At 37.6% G+C, this 24,837-nt stretch overlaps 1 protein-coding gene across 1 annotated transcript; it reads left to right on the top strand.

The window, feature by feature from the left end:
- Window positions 1-1,450: 1,450 nt before the first annotated feature.
- Window positions 1,451-23,241, top strand: LOC122653770 (protein MHF1 homolog). Its single transcript, XM_043847707.1, has 4 exons — window positions 1,451-1,611; window positions 1,724-1,795; window positions 22,280-22,360; window positions 22,865-23,241. The coding sequence occupies exons 1-4, from the start codon at window positions 1,503-1,505 to the stop codon at window positions 23,005-23,007; spliced, it is 405 nt and encodes a 134-aa protein (XP_043703642.1). The 5' UTR covers window positions 1,451-1,502; the 3' UTR covers window positions 23,008-23,241.
- Window positions 23,242-24,837: the final 1,596 nt, after the last annotated feature.

Genomic DNA, 24,837 nt, shown 5'->3' with positions numbered 1-24,837 from the left:
TCCATTTTAGTGACTTGTGAGCGGCTCTCAAGTTGCTTTTAAAAACATAAAGGGAGAAGGAGATGTAAAAGTTTAAAAGTAGGTGAATATTATAAAATAAGTTTAAGGCATGAGAGTTTTAATAAATATAGACTAAGTATAGGGGAATGATAGTAATTGCCCCAAAAAGAAAAAATCGTTGGTTTAAAAAATCACAAAACTTTGATAATAGTACCAATTTGACATTTGACCTGGCTTATCTTCCTTTAATTGTTTCATTTGAATTAGTTGGACTGGTATGCTAAGTGACATAAGTTATTGAACATGAATAGCACTATCCGTTCAAATTTATTAACTCATATTTATTCATGTATTTATTTTTTTGAGGGGGCGGGGGAGCAATTGGGAGTATCTAATACAATCTACACTCTACAACATTGAACATGATGTTCACATCATTATTTAGTTGTTTGAATTTCTATATCTTAATATGATGTCTTGGAGATTATTGGCAAAACTAAGTCACTTTAAACTTTGAAGAATATGTTCCATGTTAAGAAGGGAGAAAACCCATTAATGGTGGGTTATACAATTGAGCTAGGCCATCACATTTAATGTGGATTGTGCAGGGAACTTCTCATCAATTCAATGGTTAAAACGATTAAATCATCTATCCACTTGGCAAGTCAGACGAGGCTGCATTTTTGTGGGCAATTAGACTCCAAGATCTGTTGGTCACATGTCAAATTTTAGTCTAAATAAATTAGTCGAATGATAAAATAAATCATAAAAAACATAGGACTAATTTGAAGATGCATGATAATGCTTAACTACCTCTAATTGGTGTGCTTCATCTGATTATTGCCCATACACAACCAGCCTTCATCCCACCTCGCCTTATCTCAGATAATATTTTGATAACACGTGAAATATTTTATTACATAAAACAGAAGAAAAGGAAGGATTATTTCTTGGCCCTGCAACTAGATTTGTGTAAGGCATATGATTGTTTGTAACAGTGTTTTATTGAGGGCATGCTTTTGAAAACGAGGTTTTGTTGAGTAGCTACGTAATGACTTAATTGGTGCATATTTGATATTATAGTAACTAACTCATGTCGTATCAACTTCTGTAAAAAAGAACATCTGGAAATAATTTCGTAGTTAAGACAATAAATCATGGATTATCTTTCTCAATCTTTCATGAGTTAGTTTATCTTTACCCTTAACCATATCTTTCCTTCACATCCATTAATTTGCTAGATCAATCTACTACCTTTTTTTTTTTGTTTTATGATAAAGAAAAACAAAATATTTTCACCTTTACTATATAGATAGATGTGAGGGCTGAGGAGGGCCTCTAGCTTGTATGTAGACGCATAACAACTGTACTTAACTGGGCTCCCTGAAACTAGATAGGCGTCGTTTCCCCGAGGCCCCTGACCCTCTTTTTTTTCCCGCTTCTTTCCGCTGTTTGGTGGCTCAAAATTAACGATTTGATGAAAGAAGAACCAAATCATACCAATGGAAGGAAGCCGGGAAAGTGATTTAGAGAAGGAAGAAGATGACGCTGCGACTGAGATTTTAAGGGATAGGTTCCGTCACTCCGCTATATCCATTGCCGAATCCGAAGGTTCGACGCTCGAATGTTTTCAGTTTCTGTTAATTTCGTTCCAACATTTCCTCATTTGTTCAGTAATGTACATATATATTTTTTTTTTGGCTCTCATCGAAATTACCATCAGCGAAAACAAATGACATGGATATCTCTCCACCAGTCATGGTATGCATAGCTGATCTAGCTTTCAAATTCACGGGTAAAACTTCCCCTTCTTACGCTTTCAATATCGATGTCTATTGTTTGATATAGAAGTTAGTCTTTTTTCCTCTGGCACCAATATAGGTTCATCACTGTCCTCCTTTGCAAGCAGTAATTGAGCCAATAATTTCCTGTAGTGAAAGTTTAACCAATGTCTGGTGCTGGTCACATCTAGGACTTCTAAAATATGGTGTTGACTCTATCAAAATTGAGTTTAATTTACCAAATCTATCAGTTGCTAGCAGTCTCAACGAATGGCTCCTACCTGATCTAAGCTTTCACTAGACCAATGTAAATTTTGTTATATTGCTTGACATGGTTTCAAACGTTTCTTCACCATATCAAACTAACAACTGACCAAGTTTCATATATTGACATGTTTATTGATATTTTTTCAGATAAGTGAGTGGTAGATTTGATATAGTTTTCTTGCTGATGCATTATCTTTCATGTGTTGTCCAGTTCAACTCAGGCTGTTGGATTTATGTGTCCATCAAGCCCAATTCAAAAAGAGTTTATTAAATTATTAATTTTGCATTGTTGTATTTTGTTTGATTGTTTGTCCTAAGGTTAGGCCTTAAATTGTTCACAACTAGGGATAGGATTGGGCATTCTGTTAATATGATTATCACATTGTATATTTTAGGAGTGTGATTTCAAAATATAAATGTGAGCATTCATATTGTGTGTGTATTGGACTGGATCACTCTGAGAATCTTGTATAGGTTACTGTTTGATGTTTGAGAAACAATATTCTTTGTGACAGCTCATTTTGGTCCCTAAACTTGAGAGGTCCTTACCGTTACAGTCAGACTATGTGCGATTTGTGTATCAATGGTTGATGTCTTCTCTGGATATATATCTGTGTACAACGTTAATTTGTGAATGGAAAAGATGCTTAAAAAGGAATCCACTCCCAAAAAGGGTGAATATCTCTCTTAAGAGATATTTGATTACGATTGGACGAAATTCCGAGCTCGGTGGCAGATTTGTTAATAATTTGCAAAAACATTTAAAATATTAGTATCTATTAACGATTACATTTTAAAAGAGTTTATAAAAGATTCTATGGTCAATCATTGATCGAGATTCTTTGGTTAAGCTGTTTCGATGGACTAGAGTAACGATGGTAATTTATTCCATGCTCCTAAGTTCACTATGAGATATTGTTACGTGGAGGAACTAAAATGTATTTAATTTAATCTCTTTGGGTGTTTATTAGTTATATCCATCATAGGTTGTACTTATGAGTAATTAGTATTATTTACCTAGATATAGTTAATAGGGTGCACTTATCAAAGGATTGGCCTTGATGCAACGGTAAAGGTTGCTCCATTGTGACTCACGAGTTTGAGTCAGGAAACAGCCTCTCTGCGAAAGCAGGGGTAAGGCTATGTACATTATGACCCTCCCCAGACCCCACAGTGGCGGGAGCCTTGTGCATTAGGGTTGCCCTTTTTATATAGTTAGATTCATAAGTAATTAATCATAAGTTCATAACTACTAAAACTGAGTTAGACTCACATACCACAACCTTAGTAGGATCACCAAATAGGATCTCACCACTTGTCTTGTAGACAACTATAGAGATTAGGGTTTATATTCTAATAAATAGACAGGAGGGAGAGAGCGTGCTCGTTGACCCTACTGCAGAGCTCATTCCCTCTATGCGATTTTGATTGGCCCTCTCTCTCCTCCTTGCATCTACCTAGTGCTATGGTTTTGAACCCTAGGGTGAGAAAGAGGATTGCCGCTGCTGCGTTCTCCTTAAAGGGTTGATCGAGACATACATGTTGCACTTCTTTGAGGAGTCTCCTAGGCAAGTGTTGTATTCTGTTGGAGGTACTATTCTTGTAATACAAAGAGGTAACATTGAAATGAAACCCCTCTTTTGTTTGGTTGAATGCTCTAATGCATATGGGGAATGATCAATAACTGAAAATTTTGATTTGACATTACCCTGCCAACACATGCATAACACTTGTTTTGTTGCTTCTTTTAGTTTCTTTTCTGGCTGGTACCCTTTAGTTCCCTGTGGTTTTTTTTTTCACAAACCCTAGTTGAGTTGTTGCTCATATGACTGTCTTTCCATTTCCCTCCCCCCTGCTTGTATAGTGAGTATCAAAGGGAAGTTAGTATCTGGGCCTGCTACTTGTTTGGCCGTTTTCTTTTTATCCTTCTCAAACAATCTTTTTTGTTGTTTCTAAATAAAGAGGATGTCATTGTCATTTGGTCATAAATTTACCAAGTACATAGCGATTATTGTAGTAGTAATATCTAGTGGTACTGTGGCTTCAAGTTAGGAGAGGGTATTAGACTCCTTTTGGTTTCATTTACGTAAGTTTTAATAGGTGGGTGCTATTATATCATTTGGGGGGCTGACATAGCTAGTAGGGTTACCAGAAGTATGAAAGGGATTGTTAAAGATGCATATCATTTTTTGTGATTTTATAGCATTAAGGAAGGGAAGCTTCACTCCAACCCTGGTTGATGAACCAAAAAGTGTCAATTGGCGTTTGCTCATTATCTATCTCTATCGATCTCATTTTCTTTGTTATTTCTCTGCAGATATCATGTATGAGTTCCGCAGATATCATGTATGAGTTCCGATTATTGCTTTTTCTGTTTTAGGAAGTAATTACAAGAATGGAATAAATTCAAAGGAATTTTCTTTTTCTTTAGGAGCCCGGAGGTCTGTAGAATGATCATATGGTCAACTGGAAGATTGATTATTTGCTGGAGAAAAAAAAGGATGGTGGCCTAAGGTGGGTATCCTAGAATTCATTTTTTTGGGGGCAAAGTGGTTATTGAGATTTGTTTGTAAATCAGGCTGTATTTACCATAAGGTTATTTGGGCCACTTAAGATCTTCATCCAAATGGACTTTATTAAAGGCTACTCACGATAGGAGGACTGTCCCTCTCATGATGTGTTTGCTTCAGTTTCCTATTTTAGTTTCCTTTTTAGTTTGTAACTAGAATTGTATATTCTTAGTAGGATTCATTCTTAGAGAACAATAACTGTTAACTGAATATTATAAATAAAAGTGAAGACTGAAGACTATGATAGACAATAGACTAATCTTATCGTGTTCAGCACATTCTCTCTCCTCTCTCTTCACAATCGTAGGTACTGGTTTTAGGTCCTGGTTTTGTCAGAGCTGTTACCAGTATCAGCCATCTCATTGATATCTGGTTTGAGAGTCGTTTTATGTTTTCTGGTTTGTGGTGAACAACCACCTATGCTGTCCATTCCACTTTGTGAAACCCTAGTTGATAGAAGAAGAAGATCTAGGGTTTCGTACACTGATAAGATTGATGAATGTGTATGAATGTTATACCTGAAGATTTATGAGCTCTCTGGTTATGCTATTAACCAGTTACCGCCGGAAGATTGATGCTAATCGATATCCTGCTGCTACCACTGATCGAAGAACTGATGGTGGTTGCTGGTTTCAAACATGCATCAAATTACTGCTATCGATGGAGTCAATTGAAGGAGTTTTTTGGTTTCTTGCTTTCTTCCATCCCCTTGGTTCTCGATTTGCGTATTAAGAACCCATAAGTTTGGTGGGTCGCTTTGCTAATATTATGGAGTCGTTTTGCTCTGGTTTTTTGACATCGAGTATTGCATCAGCGATCTGGTCGTACAACTTGTCTGGGTGACCATTGTACACAGATTCAGATGTAATTAGGAAGGTTTCATTTGTTGCAAGCTGTAACAGGAAGAGGGTAGAGCCTTAGAGATGTTGGTGTTGCAGATCAGGATTCCAAAAGTGTTACCTTCGCCTTTTTCTCACTGAGGGCCCCGCCCTTCCTACTAGCATAGTTGTCACGGCGTCTAGGCGATCCAAGGCGTTGGAGAGGGTCCAAAATCAAGGTGACACCAATTAGGTGACCAAGGTTCCTGGACGCCTAGGTGACGCCTTGACAACTATGCTCACTAGAGGCTCCGATGAGTTCTCTACCCTTCTGTTGAATCCGTTCCACCACCATGGTTGTCATTCGAAGTAAGAAGACAACTTCAAGTCGTTATCTTATTTAGTGCCTTTTATTTTACTTCTTGATTTCCTAATATACCGCCCCTCTTTTACTTTAATTCACTTCCTATCCATATTTAATGTTATTACCAAGTCAGTCCCAAAATAATAATTGCTAATTCCCTTCATGTCCCTTCTTTTTATTTAGTTCCAAGTGTACCCCTTGTGAATAATTCCAATCCCCTTTGTGTCCCCTCTTCTTTCTATACTTTGGTTAATTACTATTCTACCACCAACCTCTTTGCTACCTTTGATATATTTATTATTTCGCCACTAAGCTCTTGATTTGAGTCTTCTCTTGCTTGGGTGGGCCCATAAGTGGTCAGAATTTTCAAAATTGCCATTGATCCTATATTTGCAATTTTATTGCTTTGGTAGACCCAAGATCACATCAGTTTGGGGTTGCAATTTTTTGAAGATTGGTAATTGTATAAAATGATGGTTGTTATTGCTATTATTGGAGATTATTTGCTTAGATTTGTTTAAAACTGATCTATCGGGGATCTTATTAGCGGTTGTTTTTGATTATGGGATTTATATGATGTGTTAGGGGAGGTCTATTCATCCATTGTGAAGCAATATGATCCCCAAGCAGGCACCGTTGTAACTAGTAGACTTCGCCTCATTCCCCATGTGATTTCTTATATAATTCAGCACAATTTCATTCCTAGGGGAGGTGATCGAAGCAAATGCCTCACTCTTCAAGCCTATCTCACATATTGTGTGTATACCTCTACACCCCTTTGTCTTCCATACTTTATAATGCATTATATGGAATCTTGTGCCCACCCCCAAAAGAGCACAAATCTTCCATATGGACGTCTTCTTACTCGCCTTTTCAAGGTTTTTGACATTGATCTCACTCGTGAAGAAGAGTCCACTGTGACATTTCAACACATCACCCGAAACAGTTTCCACACTATTGCCATTCCTCCTCCTTCGGATGTGTTTGTTGAAGAAGACGAAGACTTAGATGGAACTGCTCCTCCTCCTACTCAAGTTCAAGAAGGTATTCTGGCATCCTTACACGATTGGGTGTCAAGCATTGATGAATATATGGACGAAGCCAACACTCGTATCATGGAACTTGAACTTGGACAACAACGGATTCAAGATGATGTGGCATCCCTCCGTGATGATGTGAAGACCGGCTTTAACAACATGTACCTGCACCAAGACAAGCTTCTTAACTCTGTTCAAACTCTTGCTCTCAATCTTGGACATCTTTCTCTTGATACACAGGGAGTAACTCCACGAGGAGTTCCACTGACGTTCGCCGGTGCATCAAGTTCTATTCCCCCTCTTCTACCCTTTGATCCTTCTACTTGATATGCTTTATCCATCTTTTTGATAATGACAAAGGGGGAGAAGAATTTGAAAGTTTGAAAGTTGTAATGAATGATTATGTTTTATGGTCTTATTATAATAAACTTGCTTGGATTAAAAGAATTGTTATTATGAATTGTTATCCATTGCATACATTATTGCTCTCCATTATTTATCCTTTGTGTCCTGTTTATCATCATCAAAAAGGGGGAGATTGTTAGGGAAAATGACCCTACACCCTATACCCTCCGAGTCATCTTTATGATGATGTTTTGATGATAACAAATAAGACTTGGACTAATGCTTGTGTTCTAAGAGTCAAAGCATAGAACCAAGTGAGGGGGAGCGTATACAAGTGTACTAAGATCACTCTCAAAAAAGATTAGAGCTTGGAAGTCAAAGTCAAACATGTATTGAAGAAATTGTGAAGAGAAGACCTTGTTTAAAGACCTTTTTAAATTTAGACATATGTAATCATGTAATTTTTTATTCTTTGAGTCACATTCGATGTAATGCACACACACACACGCATGCATCCATCTAGAATGACATTAGGAGGCTATTTGACCCCCTAACCATGTGACCAAATGGGTTTGAAATACCCAAAACAATCCCTAAGGAAATTGGACTGGAACTACACTGTATTTGCCTAATTCGGCATACCGGTTCCCAATCCGGTATATCGGATCAATGGTGAATCTCAGGAAATGGGAAACAGCAGCTCAGTTAAGTATGCTGGATGAGGATCCAGCATACCGGATTCCAGAGTACTGCTGAGTGCCCTGATCCGGCATACCGGATCCCCATCTAGCATACCAAATTACTCCCGACTGTTGAAATATGACCGTTATTCCCCTGTTCCTTAAGGAAAGTAGGTAATCCGGCATACCGGATTATTTATAGACTGTGGAATCCGAATGTTAATTGGATTCCTTATTGGTTCTAGGCTTCTAGCCTATAAATACCCTCTTGATTTGTGTTCTAAACACAACAATTATCCACAATCAAGAGCTCTAAAAGATCAATTACTCCCTAGTGAGTTTATACACTCAAGATTAAAGAGGATCAAAGAAGTTCAATCTCACTCTTGCTCCCTTCATACACATTTGCATTCAAGCTGCATAGATTGAAAGGTAGCACCTATTCTACTAAGGTTTGAGGTAATCTTAAACTTCTTAGTATTTTACTTTACTTTGTTTAAAGTTGTTGTTGAGTCCTCTTGCTCGGAATCAAGAGAAGGAGTCCTCTTGCTCGTTTCTCAAGAGTAGTTGTATGAGTCCTCTTGCTCACTCAAGATTCTAAATAGTGAAATTCTCTCTAAGGTGAGAGGAGTGGACGTAGGCACATTTTGGCCGAACCACTATAAATTGCTTGTGTCTCTTTGCATTGCTTGTCTTTACTCTTCTCTATCTTTATTGTTGTTTTTAATTCCACATAGTTCTTTTAATTTTCGAACCTACACCTATTCACCCCCCTCTAGGTGAATTTACATGATGCTCATCCTTTGCGATGCTGGTTATTATTGCCATATAATGGTGAAATATTCTTTACTGCATCTTTTGCATTATTTGTCCACGTGTAAGGCTACATGTGAGGGGAAGATTGGAGATTATTATTATTATCTGTTCAAGTCATCAATTGAAGATTATTATTATTTACTTGTTTGTGTAATTAATTGGAGATTATTATTGTTATCTGCTCAAGTCATCAGTTAAAGATTATTATTATTTGCTTGTTCGTGTCATCTACTCATGTCCTTAGCAACACTTTTATTGTATGTAGATAGTTATTTGTGGTATTCAACAACAACATTCTTACTTAGTTCCCAACAGCCTGATACTGCTACTTGGTCCCTAGTAACCTGATGTTGCTACTTGGTCCCCAACAGTCTGATGCTGCTATTTGGCCCTTAGCAACCTTATGCTGCTACTTGGTTCACAGTGACCTATATTGCACTTTTACTTGGTTCGCAACTATCTATGGTTGCAATTTTATCTGTGACCTCTATTTGGGGCCCATAAGTGCATTGATATTTGCATTTTTATTTGTCGTCTTTGTGAAGTTTACTACCTGCTTTTCTTGAGAAAGGGCTTATGATGTAGCTGTTGCATGCTGTACTTTTATCTGTCTTCTTTATAAATATTACTATTTACTATTATTTGTTCAAGTCATCAGCTGAAGATTATTATTATTTACTTGTTCGTGTAATTAATTGGAGATTATTATTGTTATCTGCTCAAGTCATCAGTTGAAGATTATTATTATTTGCTTGTTCGTGTCATCTGCTCATGTCCTTAGCAACACTTTTATTGTATTTAGATAGTTATTGGTGGTATTCAACAACAACATTCTTACTTAGTTCCCAACAACCTGATACTGGTACTTGGTCCCTAGTAACCTGATGCTGCTACTTGGTCCCCAACAGCCTGATGCTGCTATTTGGCCCTTAGCAACCTTATGCTGCTACTTGGTTAACAGTGACCTATATTGCACTTTTACTTGGTTCGCAATTATCTATGGTTGCAATTTTATCTGTGACCTCTATTTGGGGCCCATAAGTGCATTGATATTTGCACTTTTATTTGTCGTCTTTGTGAAACTTACTACCTGCTTGTCTTGAGAAGGGCTTATGATGTAGCTGTTGCATGCTATACTTTTATCTGTCTTCTTTGTGAATATTACTATTTACTACTTGCCTTCTTTGAGAAGGGCTTGTGATGTTGTTGTTGTTGCTATGATATTTTAGATTGCGGTTGGTTTTTTTACCTCTTATTTTGTTTGCTTTTGGCACGAAGATTTTGTCTACTATTGTTGCTGATGATTGGTGTGCTTGAGTTTATATTGCTATTAGAATGAAGTCCTTTGTGCTCACTGGTGTCTACAACTGCTATATATGTTCAAGACTGCTTCAGCTTTTTTAATTTTTGTTCTTCTTGTTCCAAGTTGGAGTCTTTAGATAGATATGTATACTCCAGCTTGATGGGGACTGTTGAAGACTACTCACAATAGGGGGAGTGTCCCTATTGTGAAGTGTTTGTTTCAGTTTTCTGTTTAGCTTGTAACTAGAATTGTGTACTCTTAGTAGGATTCCTACTTAGAGTACAATAATTGTTAACTGAAAATTATAAATAAAGGTAAAGACCACGATAGACAGTAGACTGATCCTATCGTGGTTCAGCACATCCTCTCTCTTCACAATCACAGGTACTGGTTTCGTAACAGACTTCAATCTAGACAATCAAGTCACTCTTCCTAACTTGTGCTATAAAAGTAACAGTCAACCCTTGACTTCATAATCATCATCATCATCATCATCGTAATCTTCTTCTTCCATTTTAAGTTTGATAATATACCAAGTGGTTTGAGGGGACAAAGTTATAGGTCAGAGGGTTGTTGGGGACATTCTCTATTCCCTTTACTTTTCTTCATCCCTTTGGGGTGGGGTTGTGTGTTGAGGGGTGGAGGGAGGAGATTTCCTTTGTTGTATTCCACATTGGACTACAAAGGGAGGAAGAAAGAGAGATGCTGGTGTCCGGCTCTATTATAGGATTCTGTTAGAGGAAGCTGATACTACTTTTATGAATTCAGTAGAGGGTGATATTCCTTTGACTGTATTGGTGATTCTTTCTATAAAATCTTATTTTTATCACTATTCCATTAAACTAGCTTCCCCTCTTTCCCACACAAATATCTCTGGAAATTTACTCCTGCTTCCCTCACCTATTCAAGGATATTTGGAACACTTGGTTGGTGTTTAGCTATGAAAAGATTAATAAATGTGAAATGTTCTAGGAGTAGGCAAACCTTCCTTGTGATGCAGTAGCACTTTACTGGTTGGACTAGTATGACTGAGTTTGGTAACGCAAACCCAGACATAACCAGTCCAACTCAGGTTGGAAGTAGTTTAGTTATTCTTTATATCTTTTATTCATGTTTTAAATTGAGTTTTGCTCTACGTGAGTGTGATTATTTGATTTCTCTCCCTCCACTGCAACTCTGAAATCCCCTCTCAGATTGCTTCTCTTCTCTAGTCGGTCCTCTACCATGTTGACTGTATAATATGGGTCCTGGTTATTGGGAAACAATAAACCATTTATTTATAAATTACATCTTGCAAGTGAGATCTGGTCCTACTTTCTGAGGCCTCATCATGGAGTGGACTGTGTGCTCCCTCTGGCTAAAAATGAAAATTCTCAGCTATTTTTGTTGGTTGGTTTGTGGTTTGAGGGAGGAGCTAGATAACAGTCATCCTCATACCTTAGACTCATTAGGTAACAAGATTAGGCAGCTGCATCATAAATCTCTTTTGTAGAGCAATCTAATTGTGATACAATAATTCTCCACCAGCGGACTTATCGTTTGCCCTTCTTTGACTCCAAATCTTAGTATTTTACCATGGTATTTTGAAGGTTAGGGTCTCACCTTGAGCCACTATAGCTGGGAAGTGGTTGGATTCATTTAGGTCAAACATCTTCACCTTACACTAATATATAGCAGGCATACACCTACTAATTGAGGACATTATCCAAACACAAAAAACTACTAGACTTGAAGCTTCAACAACAACAACTCAGCCTTACCCCAACTAAATGGGGTTGGCTACATGGAACCTTGCAACGACTAAAGATTAATAAAAGTAGAAAGAAAAGAACATAACAACAATATCAACACAACTCAGCATTATTCTAACTAAATGGATCTTTGCCCTCCAATCATCTCTATTCGAGTTCATACTTGAAACAAGACCTTAGTTTATGAATGTCTTTACTCACCACTTCACCCAACTGACCCAAGGCCATTTAGGCCTGCCATTAGCTCTTTTATTACTTTCAATCTGAATCAAGTCACTCCTCCGAACTGTAGCACCCGAAGGCCTCCGTTGAGCATGACCATGCCACCTCAGACGACTCTCTTGAAGCTTATCTTGAATCGGGGCAACTCCCAAATTCGCTCTAATATTATCATTCCTTATTTTATTCTTCGTAGTTTTGCCAAACATCCATCTCAAAATCCTCATCTCCGCAACACTTAGCTTATCTATATGGCACTTCTTAACTGCCCAACATTCTTATCTATATAGACTTGTAATGTAGTTCGAGATAGGGTAAAGCCCTACTAGAAGCCAATTAAACCAAGACCAATAACAAGGAACTAAGGGGCTGTTGGTTCTGCAGTTTCAGTAGGACAGAGTTGCAGTTTTAGGTCAAATCTAGGGCTTAGGTTAGGAAAATGGAAGGGGGGCTTAGGGGGTATGGCTAGGCAGGTTTATAGGACTCTAATAATGTTGGTATTATAGAGTTTTAAGTGTTTTGAAAATTCTGTAAAACTGGGCAGTAAGTCAGGATCGACTATGGGTTTGGGGAAATTAATGAAGGATGAGGGGATTAAGGTTTTGATGGACAAATATGGCTGAGCAGCAAGATCTAGAGTTTAATGGAATTCAAGCAAAAATAAAGGGGGATCAATTGGGGAAGGGAGTAGAGGATTAGAAGAAGAAATTAATGAACAAGTTGCAGCAGAAATCCACTAGCAGCAGCTTGGACAGAAGTGAAGGATAGAGCCACCATCGAATTGGGATCCTCCCGGCCGTCACGGCTCAAGGAGTCGATCGGATTCCACCAATCCCTTTCCACCTTGATAGAACCACAAGGATGCACACTCACAATGAGCAACACTCAACAGAGCAGGGTAGCAGCAATGGCAGCAAACAAAAGCTTTTCATTAATCAAATTCGTATTCAAGGCTTTGCCCCCTTACAATCTTATATAAAAGACTAAAAAATAGACTTTTACTCTAAAAAGGAAAGGCCTAACCCAATCCTTAACCTATTAGGTAACTTAAACTAACTAGGAAACTAAAATACTAAAAGAAATAGACTCAAAACATGGCTGGACTTATAGAGTCCTAATCCAGCCCAACTTACATCACATGACCACTTAACCAAGTCACATGATCACTTAAATTGAACCAATTTGAACCGGTTCAATTAAAAAAACATAAAAATAAACTAAGTATTGGGCTAATCCCGTATGCAACCTATATACCCCTAGTTTAGGCTCATTAAAGTGGCCTATTACATTGAAAACCCTTGGGATCAAAGGCCCAACATATATATATCCCAACCCTAGACTTATTCCTAAAGAAATAAGCCCATTTCGGTGATGAATCTGCATCAACTCTCCCCAACTTGAAAAAATTCGTCTTCGAATTTTGCAGTGATGAGGGGGAAACAACATATGAGTAGTAGCTTCAACCATTCCCAAACAAAATTCTGGTGATGCAGGAACATTAGGGATGAAGTCTTCAAGGCGTGGAGCTTTCTCTTCGAAGAACCATGGTGGCATAACAAACTCTATGTGTTCGATCTCTAAATCACCCGTGAATGCCCTATCCATAGAGTCTTCAGTGTTAATAACCTTCTTAGACACCAGTTCCACCTCTTCATCTTCTACTGTATCAGCCTTATCTACATTGGTTTCTTCGACATGGACCACTTCAGTAGGATCTTCTACATGTTGATTTTCCATCTTTGAAGCTATAGGAGTGGTCTCTTTCTTTTCATCACAATTCACTGCACTTCAGATTTATTTTCAACTTCCTTTGGCAATGAAAATATGTATTCTCTATACCTGTCTGTGTCTTCTCTGTAAGCTCTGAGTCTAACCTTGTGATCTCTGGCAAGAGTGACTCTATGTTCTCCCAATCGTTGCAACCTATCCAGGATGACTTCAGTTGCAGCCCTTTGTTCAGCAGCAAATTTCTGGAACAATTCCAACATAGCAACCATAGGATCTGCTGATGGATTTACTATATGATTACCATGCTGATCCATGGCTCTGATACCAAATAATGTAGTTCTAGATAGGGTAAAGCCCTACTAGAAGCCAATTAAACCAAGACCAATAACAAGGAACTAAGGGGCTGTTGGTTCTGCAGTTTTAGTAGGATAGAGTTGCAGTTTTAGGTCAAATCTAGGGCTTAGGTTAGGATAATGGAAGGGGGGCTTAGGGGGTATGGCTAGGCAGGTTTATAGGACTCTAATAATGTTGGTATTATAGAGTTTTAAGTGTTTTGAAAATTCTGTAAAACTGGGCAGTAAGTCAGGATTGACTATGGGTTTTGGGGAAATTAATGAAGGATGAGGGGATTAGCATTTTGATGGACAAATATGGCTGAGCAACAAGATCTAGAGTTTAATGGAATTCAAGCAAAAATAAAGGGGGATCAATTGGGGAAGGGAGTAGAGGATTAGAAGAAGAAATTAATGAACAAGTTGCAACAGAAATCCACTAGCAGCAGCTTGGATAGAAGTGAAGGATAGAACCACCTTCGAATTGGGATCCTCCCGGCCGTCACGGCTCAAGGAGTTGATCGGATTCCATCAATCCCTTTCCACCTTGATAGAACCACAAGGATGCACACTCACAAGGAGCAACACTCAACAGAGCAGGGCAACAACAATGACAGCAAACAAAAGCTTTTCATTAATCCAATTTGTATTCAAGGCTTTACCCCCCTTACAACCTTATATAAAAGACTAAAAAATAGACTTTTACTCTAAAAAGGAAAGGTCTAACCCAGTTTTTAACCTATTAGGTAACTTAAACTGACTAGGAAATTAAAATACTAAAAGAAATAGACTCAAAACATGGCTGGACTTATAGAGTCCTAATCCAGCCCAACTTACATCACATGACCACTTAAGTTGTCACATGACCACTTAACCAAGTCACACGGTCACTTAAATTGAACCAATTTGAACTAGTTCAATTAAAAAAACATAAAAATAAACTAAGTATTGGGTTAATCCCGTATGCAACCTATATACCCCTAGTTTAGGCTCATTAAAGTGGCCTATTACATAGAAAACCCTTGGGATCAAAGGCCCAACATATATATATATATATATATCCCAACCCTAGACTTATTTCTAAAGAAATAAGCCCATTTCGGTGATGAATCTACATCAACTTGAAGCTTCAACTACTGTCTAAAGCTTGTTTACTCGAATCAATTAGTTTCAAGTGCATCTACTTAACCACTTTCAAGAGGTGATTCAAAACAAGCAGTCCCAGGAAGAACACATAACTGCTAACTACTACAGAAGCACAAATTTCCACATTGAATTTCGGTGTTTTTTTAAGATTTTTTTTTGAAGAATATCACGCAGAGTTTATATCTTCACCAAGTCAATCGGCTCTATTAAAAAAATTCTAAAATCTAAAATATAGATCAACAAGATTGTTGGAGCTACGATGTCTAGTATTCCATCGTTTGCATTTGTAGGCTGATTCCCAAGGGCCGTTAATTTTTTTAGGGCTACATGGGTATTTCGGTAATATGTGCCTGTGTAGGGTTTGCTAATATTTGTAGCGATATGGTTTTCTCTGTAAGCTGACTATCTGAGAGAGGTGTGAGGATGAATGGCTGTAACTTATTCTCCATTAGTGAAGCAGGTCTCATCTCACCATGTAAATCCTTGTGTGCATTATATGATTGTTGTTTATGATTTCCATTCTTTTCTGCGTCGTTTTAGGTTCTCGTCTTTCTACACAAGATGCCATCTTCACATCCTAATGTATTACTGACTTAAGAAGTTAAAACAGTACCAAAACAGAATTTTTTCTCAAAGAATAAAGTCCAGATTATGGAGAAATGGCATAAATCAAAATCAGGTGGTCAGATGAACTCAAAATTCAGGTTGAGTTCTGTGTTCAGGGTATAAAACACTTGCTGAAATTATCAATTCGATCCAAGAGTTGGATCTGGAGTTAAGAAGCAATCCTAGTGGTACTAGGAGAGGGGTATAACAGTAAAATCACAACTCAGAGATTAGAACTCAGAAGACAGAAATATAATGGCCAATTGATTCTGTTCATAAGACATAAATATCAGCAATACCAACCAACAGAAACAGTAGTCAATTAAGCTATTAGATGGAAGATATTCAATTCTGGAAAACAGGGGCAGAATTGGGAGATTTAATTATCTCCAAATTAGCAAGGAATTCTGGTCGAGGGTATTTTCTAAGGTGAAGAACAACTCCTCAAAACTCAAAAGTTGAGGGTGATCTGATCGCCAGATTTCCTCAACTGTAATTCATGTGAAAAAAACACTTGCTTATGACATCCTAGATCAGAATATGAATTGCAGAAAACCAGAAGAAACTTAGTTGATTAATGGAGGAGAAGAAAAATTGGAAGAAGAAGAAGACTAAGGGAAAGAGGAGGACACCCAAGTTTCCCGCCGCATTGTGTTTGATTGGATCAAACACCAACTGATACCTTGATCACGTACAAGGGGTTCTTCATGCATGGAAGAGAGCAGCCAAATATTTCATTAATTAAAATCTGTGTACAATGCTGGACCCCCTTACAAACTTACATAGAAAACTCAAAAACTGACTCAGACACTAAAAAGGAAAGACCTAATCCCTAACTAATTAGATACCATATAGGAAATTGAAATAATAAAGGAAACAAACTCTAAACAGGATTGAACTTACAGAATCCTAATCCAGCCTAACTAAAACATTAATAACAATTGGAATAAAGAAATAAAGTCACTAACTTAACTAATCCTGTATGCCTAGCCTCTACTGATATTATAGGCCCATTAAGGTGGTCTGTAAAAATGAAAACACATGGGATTGAAGGCCCAACACATACATAACTCAACTCAAAGCTTATTTTTAATAAAATAAGCCCATATATGTGATTTATCTGCATCACACCCTCAATTGGTGGACTTTGATTGTATGTTTGATGACGTGATCTGTTTGATCTGATGATATTGTCAGGTATTTGAGGTACTTTATCTCCCAAGATCGAAGAGGAGCTTCCATGGATCACTAGATGCTCCTTGATCCTAGTAGTGTGAGCTTTGGAAGCTAGGTTAGAAAACGAGAATATAAAAGAAGAGGAAGAAGAGAAGAGAACCACAATAACCAGAGTACCCTGCATATCACAACATGTAGTCATTGGACATTTGGACCTAACATGTTTACACCCTCAACTTCCAATCTTTTGTAAAATGCAAGCAGTAACTTAAATTATAAGCTATGAAAATAATAAGATAAATATTAAGTTTGTAGATCTACATGATGCAGGTCCAAGCACAAGGAAGAAGAAGAAAAAGCCCTGATTGGCTGCATTCGTTGGAGCCTAGTTTTTCCCATACTTAGTTTTTTTTACAGCCTTTAAGAACTAATTCTGATTGGCTGGATTTGTTTTAATCTGATTGGTTCATTAGGAATCTTTTAAGCTGTTTTTTAATTTGTTAGTTTTATTTCCCCTCCACAATTTCTAATAAGAGGGTCTGAAGTGTTTTGTAATTAGGGATCAGATCTGGGATTATAAGTCCTAAGCTGAGTAGGATTTTGGCTTTGGCCTTTTTGCATAAATAATACAATTCATGGGCAGGCTCCCCCACTATTCTGATTTCAAAAAATACTTCTCTTTAGCTTTTGCTACTTGTGGCCTTGCTGCTGTTTGCTCCTCTGTGAGTTTGCGTTGTGGGTTTATCAAGGTTGAAGGGGTTGGTGGATTCCAGCTGACTCTTTGCATCGGGAAGATCGAGAGGACTTTATCTCAGCTATCTAGCTACTGCCATTGGAGGGTGATCAAACCAGTAAGTTGTTTACAATTTCCTGCAATAACCCTTCTTCTTCTAATCCTCCAACCTAGCCTTCATTCCCATATTCGATCCCCATAACCCTAAATCCTGTCCAGTCTCATTCCCTCCATCAATCATCACCAAACTTCTTCCACAACAGCCTTATCATCCCCCTAACACTCGACAGAAACCCATCTCCCATCTATCCATTAAAACCCTAATCTCCATTAACCTCCATTAAAACCCAAACCCTAAAATACAGTTCCTATACTTCCAGGCATCAAAGCCCAACCAAACTTCAGTCAAACGACCCCCTCACTGCCTAGGATACTCGATCCAAAGCCCCTCTCCAAATTGTCATTCTAAACCCTAAATTCCCCTCTTTTCCTGAAACCCCAAACCCTAAATTTTCCAGAAAATTCAAAATTCATCTAAACCTAATCAAACCCATATCAATACATTCCTAAATACCTGCCCAACATTACTGTTTATCACAATCATTCATCACCTTCACCCTAACCCTAGTTTTAACCTAAATTACCCAATTCTACCTAATCGGCTAGCTTAATCAGAGGTCCTGGTTTACTCAAGGTTCGAAAGCTTGGGTCTCGGAGACTTCTCGGCCCAGCCAAAAACCGAGTTGGGCCGAGATCTCGGAGAGTTTGTGCACTTTTTTTTTTTCCGACTTGGAAGCCCATCTCGGTGGGTTTTAGACCTCTTTTGGGTCTGAAAGTTGGTATTCAGCCTATTTTAGGCCATTTAAACACAATGACACTATCAGATTTTGCAAAAACAAAGTCCAAATAGGAGTTTCAGTTAGTGGGAAAGTAGGACTGACACTTATGCAAGAAAGCAGGACAAACATAGGACAAATAGACTTATTTATGCCTAATATCATTTAAGTAAATGCTTTTGTATTTTTGTATTTGTATTTGATATTATTCATAAATAAGCAAATACCCCCCTATTTGAACCCAATAAAAATAGTTAAAAAATAAAATTCCAAAAGGAAAAAAAGTCAACCTCCCAGTTCAAGAACAAAAACTGGATATTCGGCGGTAGGTGCAATTTTCAACTTTCTAATGCTGGGGTTTTTCTCAAATCTAAAAATTCCATAAATCTTATTATGGTAAAACATCGCTAAAAACCAAAAGTGCGGTAAAATATTCATTTGTTTTGATATCCAAAAAATTATTTTCATTCAGAGCGATTTTGACAGTGTTCGCGCACACCGAATTAAGTTTGACCGGTACATAACTCCTTCAATATAAATCAGATTTAAGCAATCTTGGACTTGTTGGAAAGCTTTCAACACAAAGCTTTCCAACAAGTCCAAGTTTGCTAAAATCTGATTTATATTGAAAGAGTTATGTACCGTCAAACTTAATTCTGTGCGCTAATGCGCAAAAATCGCTCAATGAAAATAGTTCTTTGACATCAAAACAAATGAATATTTTACCGCACTTTTGGTTTTTAGCAATGTTTTACCATAATAAGATTTATGTAATTTTTAGATTTGAGAAAAACCCCAGCATTAGAAAGTTGAAAATTGCACCTACCGTCGAAAATCCATTTTTTGTTCTTGAACTGAGGGGTTGACTTTTTTTCCTTTTGGAATTTGATTTTTTAACTATTTTTATTGGATTCAAATAGGGGGTATTTGCTTATTTATGAATAATATCTTAAGTAAATGAAATCATTTACTTAATGATATTAGGCATAAATAAGTGTCTGGCTTGGTTCCTGGCATAGATAGGTGTCTGTATACCAAGATTTTCCACCAAGATTTCGAGATGTGGCACTCATATAAAGGACCTAGATGGGCATTTGCCTATGTCAAACCGAGATCTCGGCGAGAAAGTATACTTTTGGGACTCGTAGGCCATCTCGACTCGGAAAATCGAGAATCTCAGCGAGATTTCAGACTATGGGTTTACTTGGCTTCTAGTAGGACTTTATCCTATCTAGAACTACATTATTACATTTATGGAAAAATTCAAGATGATTTTGATGTGGTATGGGCATCTGCAATGAAGGTCTTTGAGTGCACTAGTGAGGAGTGACATGATGCAGATTAGAGGTGCTAGAAGACCAAGGGGTAAACCGAAAATTACTTGGAAATGATTTGAATACTTTGGATCATAGTTGTCACGTCGTCACGGCGATCCAAGTCGGTGGAGGGGTGTCATGTCGATATATCGACATGTCGCCCGCCATGGCAACGCGATCATATCGACCATGTTTTATTCTTTATTTTTAATGTCATTTAGTATGCTATAATATATACCCTATAACATCAAAAATTAACATGAAATTATACTACTAATCTACTATGGTTTAATTCATGAAAGTGTAATTAGTGTATATGAAATCATGGATTATCAAATAATTGATAGCAATAGTCTTGCTGATAATAAAGTTGAAAAATCATGAGAGTTGAGATATGATTCATATGAAAGTGACTACAAAAGTAACAAAACAAAAAAACAATTACAAGAACGTAATTTATATTGAGTGAATAAAGCTAATAAACAACCCATCTAAATAAAAAAAAAAATTGCTGATGTGAATATGTGATTGTGTATTAGTCAATAGTGTATTAGTGTTTTCTGTTTGATGTTTTTTTAATTTTTTTAGGGAAATTTACGAAACACCCCCTGAAAATGGGCCGATACTCAGATCACCCCCTCTACACTAACGGTGTTAGTCTGCTGTTAGTTATTGGTGTAAAAGGACTATTTTCCCCTTGTACATTGAAAAGACAATTTTAACCACAAAATCAAGTGGGATGAAGGACTAAAGCGTTTCACCTTCTCCAGCACCGGCACCGGAGCCATATCTTCTCCTTCTCCATCTCCGACCAACCTGCATCTTCAATGGTTATGTTCTGCCCTCTCCATCTCTCTTCTATATCTCTCTTGTAACTCCCGGAGGTGGGTTTCTCAGGCGAAGTCACTGCGAGACGACCATTCTTCTATTCTCGTTTATGAAATCTTTAGATGGATTTGTAAACCGAATGTTTCTTTCCCAATTTTTCGATGGATCGCAAGGTTTTTTCCATTTTCGATGGAAAAACTGTTTATTTCAATTTTCGATGGATTTGTAAACCGAATGTTTCTTTCCCCAATTTTTCAGATGGATTTGTAAACCAAAGGTTTCTTTCACCAAGCTTGTGCGCAGGTTAGTATGTCAAAGCTTTGATCTGGATGTGTTTCGATTGGTGAAAATCGTTTCTTGATTTTGTTTTATTAATTATGTTTTGGAGTTCCAGAAGCAAGTGAAGGGCCACGTATCAGGATTTAGAAACTGTAGATTATCAATTCATTATTATTGGATTCAGATCTTACTGATTTTGTTTTTTTACCCATGTTTTGATTTTAGGGTTTTGTTGGTTGATGGATTTGTAAACCGAATAGAGGCAGCATAGGTGCTGCGATTAAAGAAAACTTGAACCACTGCCACCACCGCTGTCGTCTCCGAGAGAGAGAGATGGAGATGGAGAGCAGGTGGCCACTCCGGTAAACCGCAAGGGTTTTTTTCCGGTATCCTTCGCCGGCATACTGGTCGCCGTATGAGTTTATCCCTTTGTCGGGAGTTGTAGAGCAGGTGGCCACTCCGGTTAACCGCGATTTGCAGGTTTCTACCTGCAATTTTGAAACCCTATAAGTTGCAGAGATTAAGTTGCAGGTCATGTGAGGAAGAAGATGGATATTGGGGGTTTTAGGTTCAAGGGTAAAATAGTAACTCTACATTTGGGGAAGAAGGAGAGGGAATATTCCCTCTCTGATTCCTTATTTTAATTAAGAAAAAAAAAAAAAGAGTGCATGTTAGGTTTTTAGATCTAAGGGTAAAATAGAAATTATACTCTTCTCAAGGGTAGTTTAGGGTTTTCAAAAAATTTAACTAGCTGACTTCATTGGTTAACTAACGGTAGGGTCTAATTTGAGTATAGGGCTCTAATGCATGGGGTGATCTGAGTATTTTCAAATATGAGGGGGTGATCTGAGTATCGGCCCATTTTCAGGGGGTGTTTCGTAAATTTCCCTTTTTTTTATTTTAAGGAAAAAGCATTAAAATAAAAAATGGTTAAAAAATTAAGTTTTATAATTTGAAACAACCATGTCGCCCGATATGGCCATATGTTGTGGTATGGCGTCCATGGTGGCGCCATGGCGACGACATGGAGGCCATATCGGTCGATATGCCCACTTCTCCAGTGATATGACGCCATGGCGACGCCATGACAACTATGCTTTGGATTGGCCATAAACATAGTTTTAACAGGGTGGATTGGTGTAACAGGATGTGTAGTTGTGAACAGGCTTCGTTGAGTTTAGAACTACATAATTCTTTTGAGTTTCCAAACTTAATTATATGGACAAATTTATTTATGAAATATTCCATAACAGTTTCTACTATACTCTGTTGTGTTTCATAGCTTTTTTTTGGTCCTTTGTGGCAAAGTCATGTTTAACTAATGAAGTCTTATCCTCTGGGATAGCAGAGCAGTTGGCAAAAGATCTCGAGTTATTTTCACAGCATGCAGGTCGCAAATCTGCAAATATGGAAGATGTCATACTATGTGGTAAGTTTATCAACTCATTTAGATTTATGATGACAATTGGTGTATCCAAAATCCACCAAAGTTGAATAGCAAATTCATAAGATATTATCGCAACTATCAATCTTTGTTTTAGTTTGCTTATTACATTGGGAATGGAATCCTTATTATACTTCATAGACAAGTTCATCCTTGCTGTTCATCAGTTGATATTTGATTTAGTTTAAGGAATATTCAGATCAGAATGAGAGTAAGGCATCTTTCCCTGGCTTTGTCGGAATCATCACATGCATCTTAGAAATCTCCATTCAGTATGGGAGATCCATGGCATGTATGTGATATGACTCAACATCCAATTCTCCCATTAGAAGATCCTCTAGGCAGCAAGTGTTGTGATTGACTCATCTCAACCCTTCTCTTGTATGCTGTCTGTAAACAGGGGAAATCAATTTCTTCTGTCCACATGATTACTGCATTTGTTCTATTCAAACTTTGTGGCAGCATAAGCTTGCTTCACTTTGATTTCAGCTCACAGGAACGAACATCTGGCTTCCTCATTAAGATCCTTTTGCAATGAGCTGAAGGGTAAAGAACCCCAAACTGAGAGGAAGCGAAGGAAAGCTTCAAGAAAGGAAGACAAAGCTACATCTAATGTACTTGATATCTCTTGATGTGTAGCTCTGTTCTCAGAAAGATAGGTGTTCAGGAAATATGAAAACTTTCCTCTATTTGTAGGGCGTAGTTTTTTGTTTTTCTGGTTGTTTTCTATTTAGTGGGATTAATTGATTTACATCAACCTAGTTGCTTTGTAGAACTAAAACATAGATGTAAGGTTATGATTTCTCTTTCTCTTGTATAGAATTTTGGTATATTGGTTCATCTATAAGAATATTTCCAAACAATAAAATCCCCATACTTTTTATTTGCTCCTCTGGTTTGAAAATTAAACAGCTACAATGATTTCTCTTTCCAATTTTTTTTTGGGGGGGGGGGGTGTCTGGGGGGGGGGGAGACAAAAGTTGGTTTAGATGGCACTCTATCTCTGGATTTTGCTATTACAGGTGAATATTTATCCTGCAATATTTCCATGGTTGTGAGAGTAGAGAATTGTAGTCATACCTCATGACTGACTCTGCCAGCACCGTAACACTCGCAAGATAAGGTGGGAAAAGGAATTTTATTTTGAGGATATGAAGAAAACAGAGGAAAGAACCCCCAAAACTACCACAAAAGCTTTTGGAAGGCTAAAAAGCTAGGACCAAAAAACGAAAAACTCCAAAACAAAAAAAATAGCAGGTCACTACCTCGTAAACAATAGGAAACTAGTCAACCATCAACTCTTTGTTTGGAAACACCATCGAAATGCTCACTAACTTGATTCCATTATGATAGGCTCAACTCTTAACTTCAAAAGTCCTCAATTTATGTTCTTTCTGTAAAAAGCCCCCAAATAATTGCACGAGGGATTGTTCATTAGAAAAAAACCCTGCTCTACAGTTTAGACAGAATTCTGGCCTTCCATGCTGAAAACATGTCTATCATTACCAGGCACCGGAGAAGAGAATGCAGAGACCTTTATTACTGAAGCCAAAATCCATAGGCACATAGACAATGGAGTCAGTAAAGTACCATTCCATCCCCTTTAATCCATGATCTCACTGTCAAATTGAATTCTGCAGTTCATCCATCATCATACCTTACAAATAGCATCTGATATTTTACTAATATGCCTCTAGATGCCCCTCTGAAAGCCTTGAATTGAAATCATAATATACCTCCACCCCAAGTCTAAACTACCATTGGACAAGAAATTCCTTCTGAGTTTGTTTCCTGAACCAAACAATTTGTGCTTTCCATTTGCATTTTGCGTAGTTGAAAAATGGAAATTGTCTTCTTTTCATATGTTCCCACCGCTCTCTGGTTCCATAGTATAATATAACTGTTTTTCCATCATGTACTGCATGCTGTACCTCTAATTTTCCTGCTATTATTATTTAATTCCGTCAATGTCTGATTGAAATTTATCATTACCACTATAGCCACATTTCTTCTCTTTCCAGCTTTGATGTCCTATGTAAAACTCTAATCCATTCACTTGTAACAGTATTGTTTTCACTCCTATTTCATTGTTCTAATTCTTGAACAACTCAATTCCTTCATCCTATCTCTCCTAAAAGAAACTCCAATTCCATTTCCAATCCATATGTCCTTACTAATCTGCCACTCTCAGGTCAGCTCTCTTACTTTCTCTCTAGCAACTAGCAAGAGGTATTTATAAAGGATTAGTCCCCTTGAACAAGAAACTGTATTTTCCAGGACTGCTTCTTCATGACCGCAATTCAAGGAATCGGAATCAGATCAATCGAATTGGCTAATTAGGATTGGAGTCCGATCCCGATTCCAGTCAATCTAGATATGGTTTTAGGTTTTTTTTTTGGGCCGATTCTTCCCAATTTTCATGGTTGATTCAGGCCGATCCTTCCTGAGTTGCTGGTTAGGAT

Source organism: Telopea speciosissima, chromosome 3, assembly GCF_018873765.1.
Source record: "Telopea speciosissima isolate NSW1024214 ecotype Mountain lineage chromosome 3, Tspe_v1, whole genome shotgun sequence".
Lineage (NCBI taxonomy): Eukaryota > Viridiplantae > Streptophyta > Magnoliopsida > Proteales > Proteaceae > Telopea > Telopea speciosissima.
This window is presented reverse-complemented; position numbering and strand designations above follow the sequence as displayed.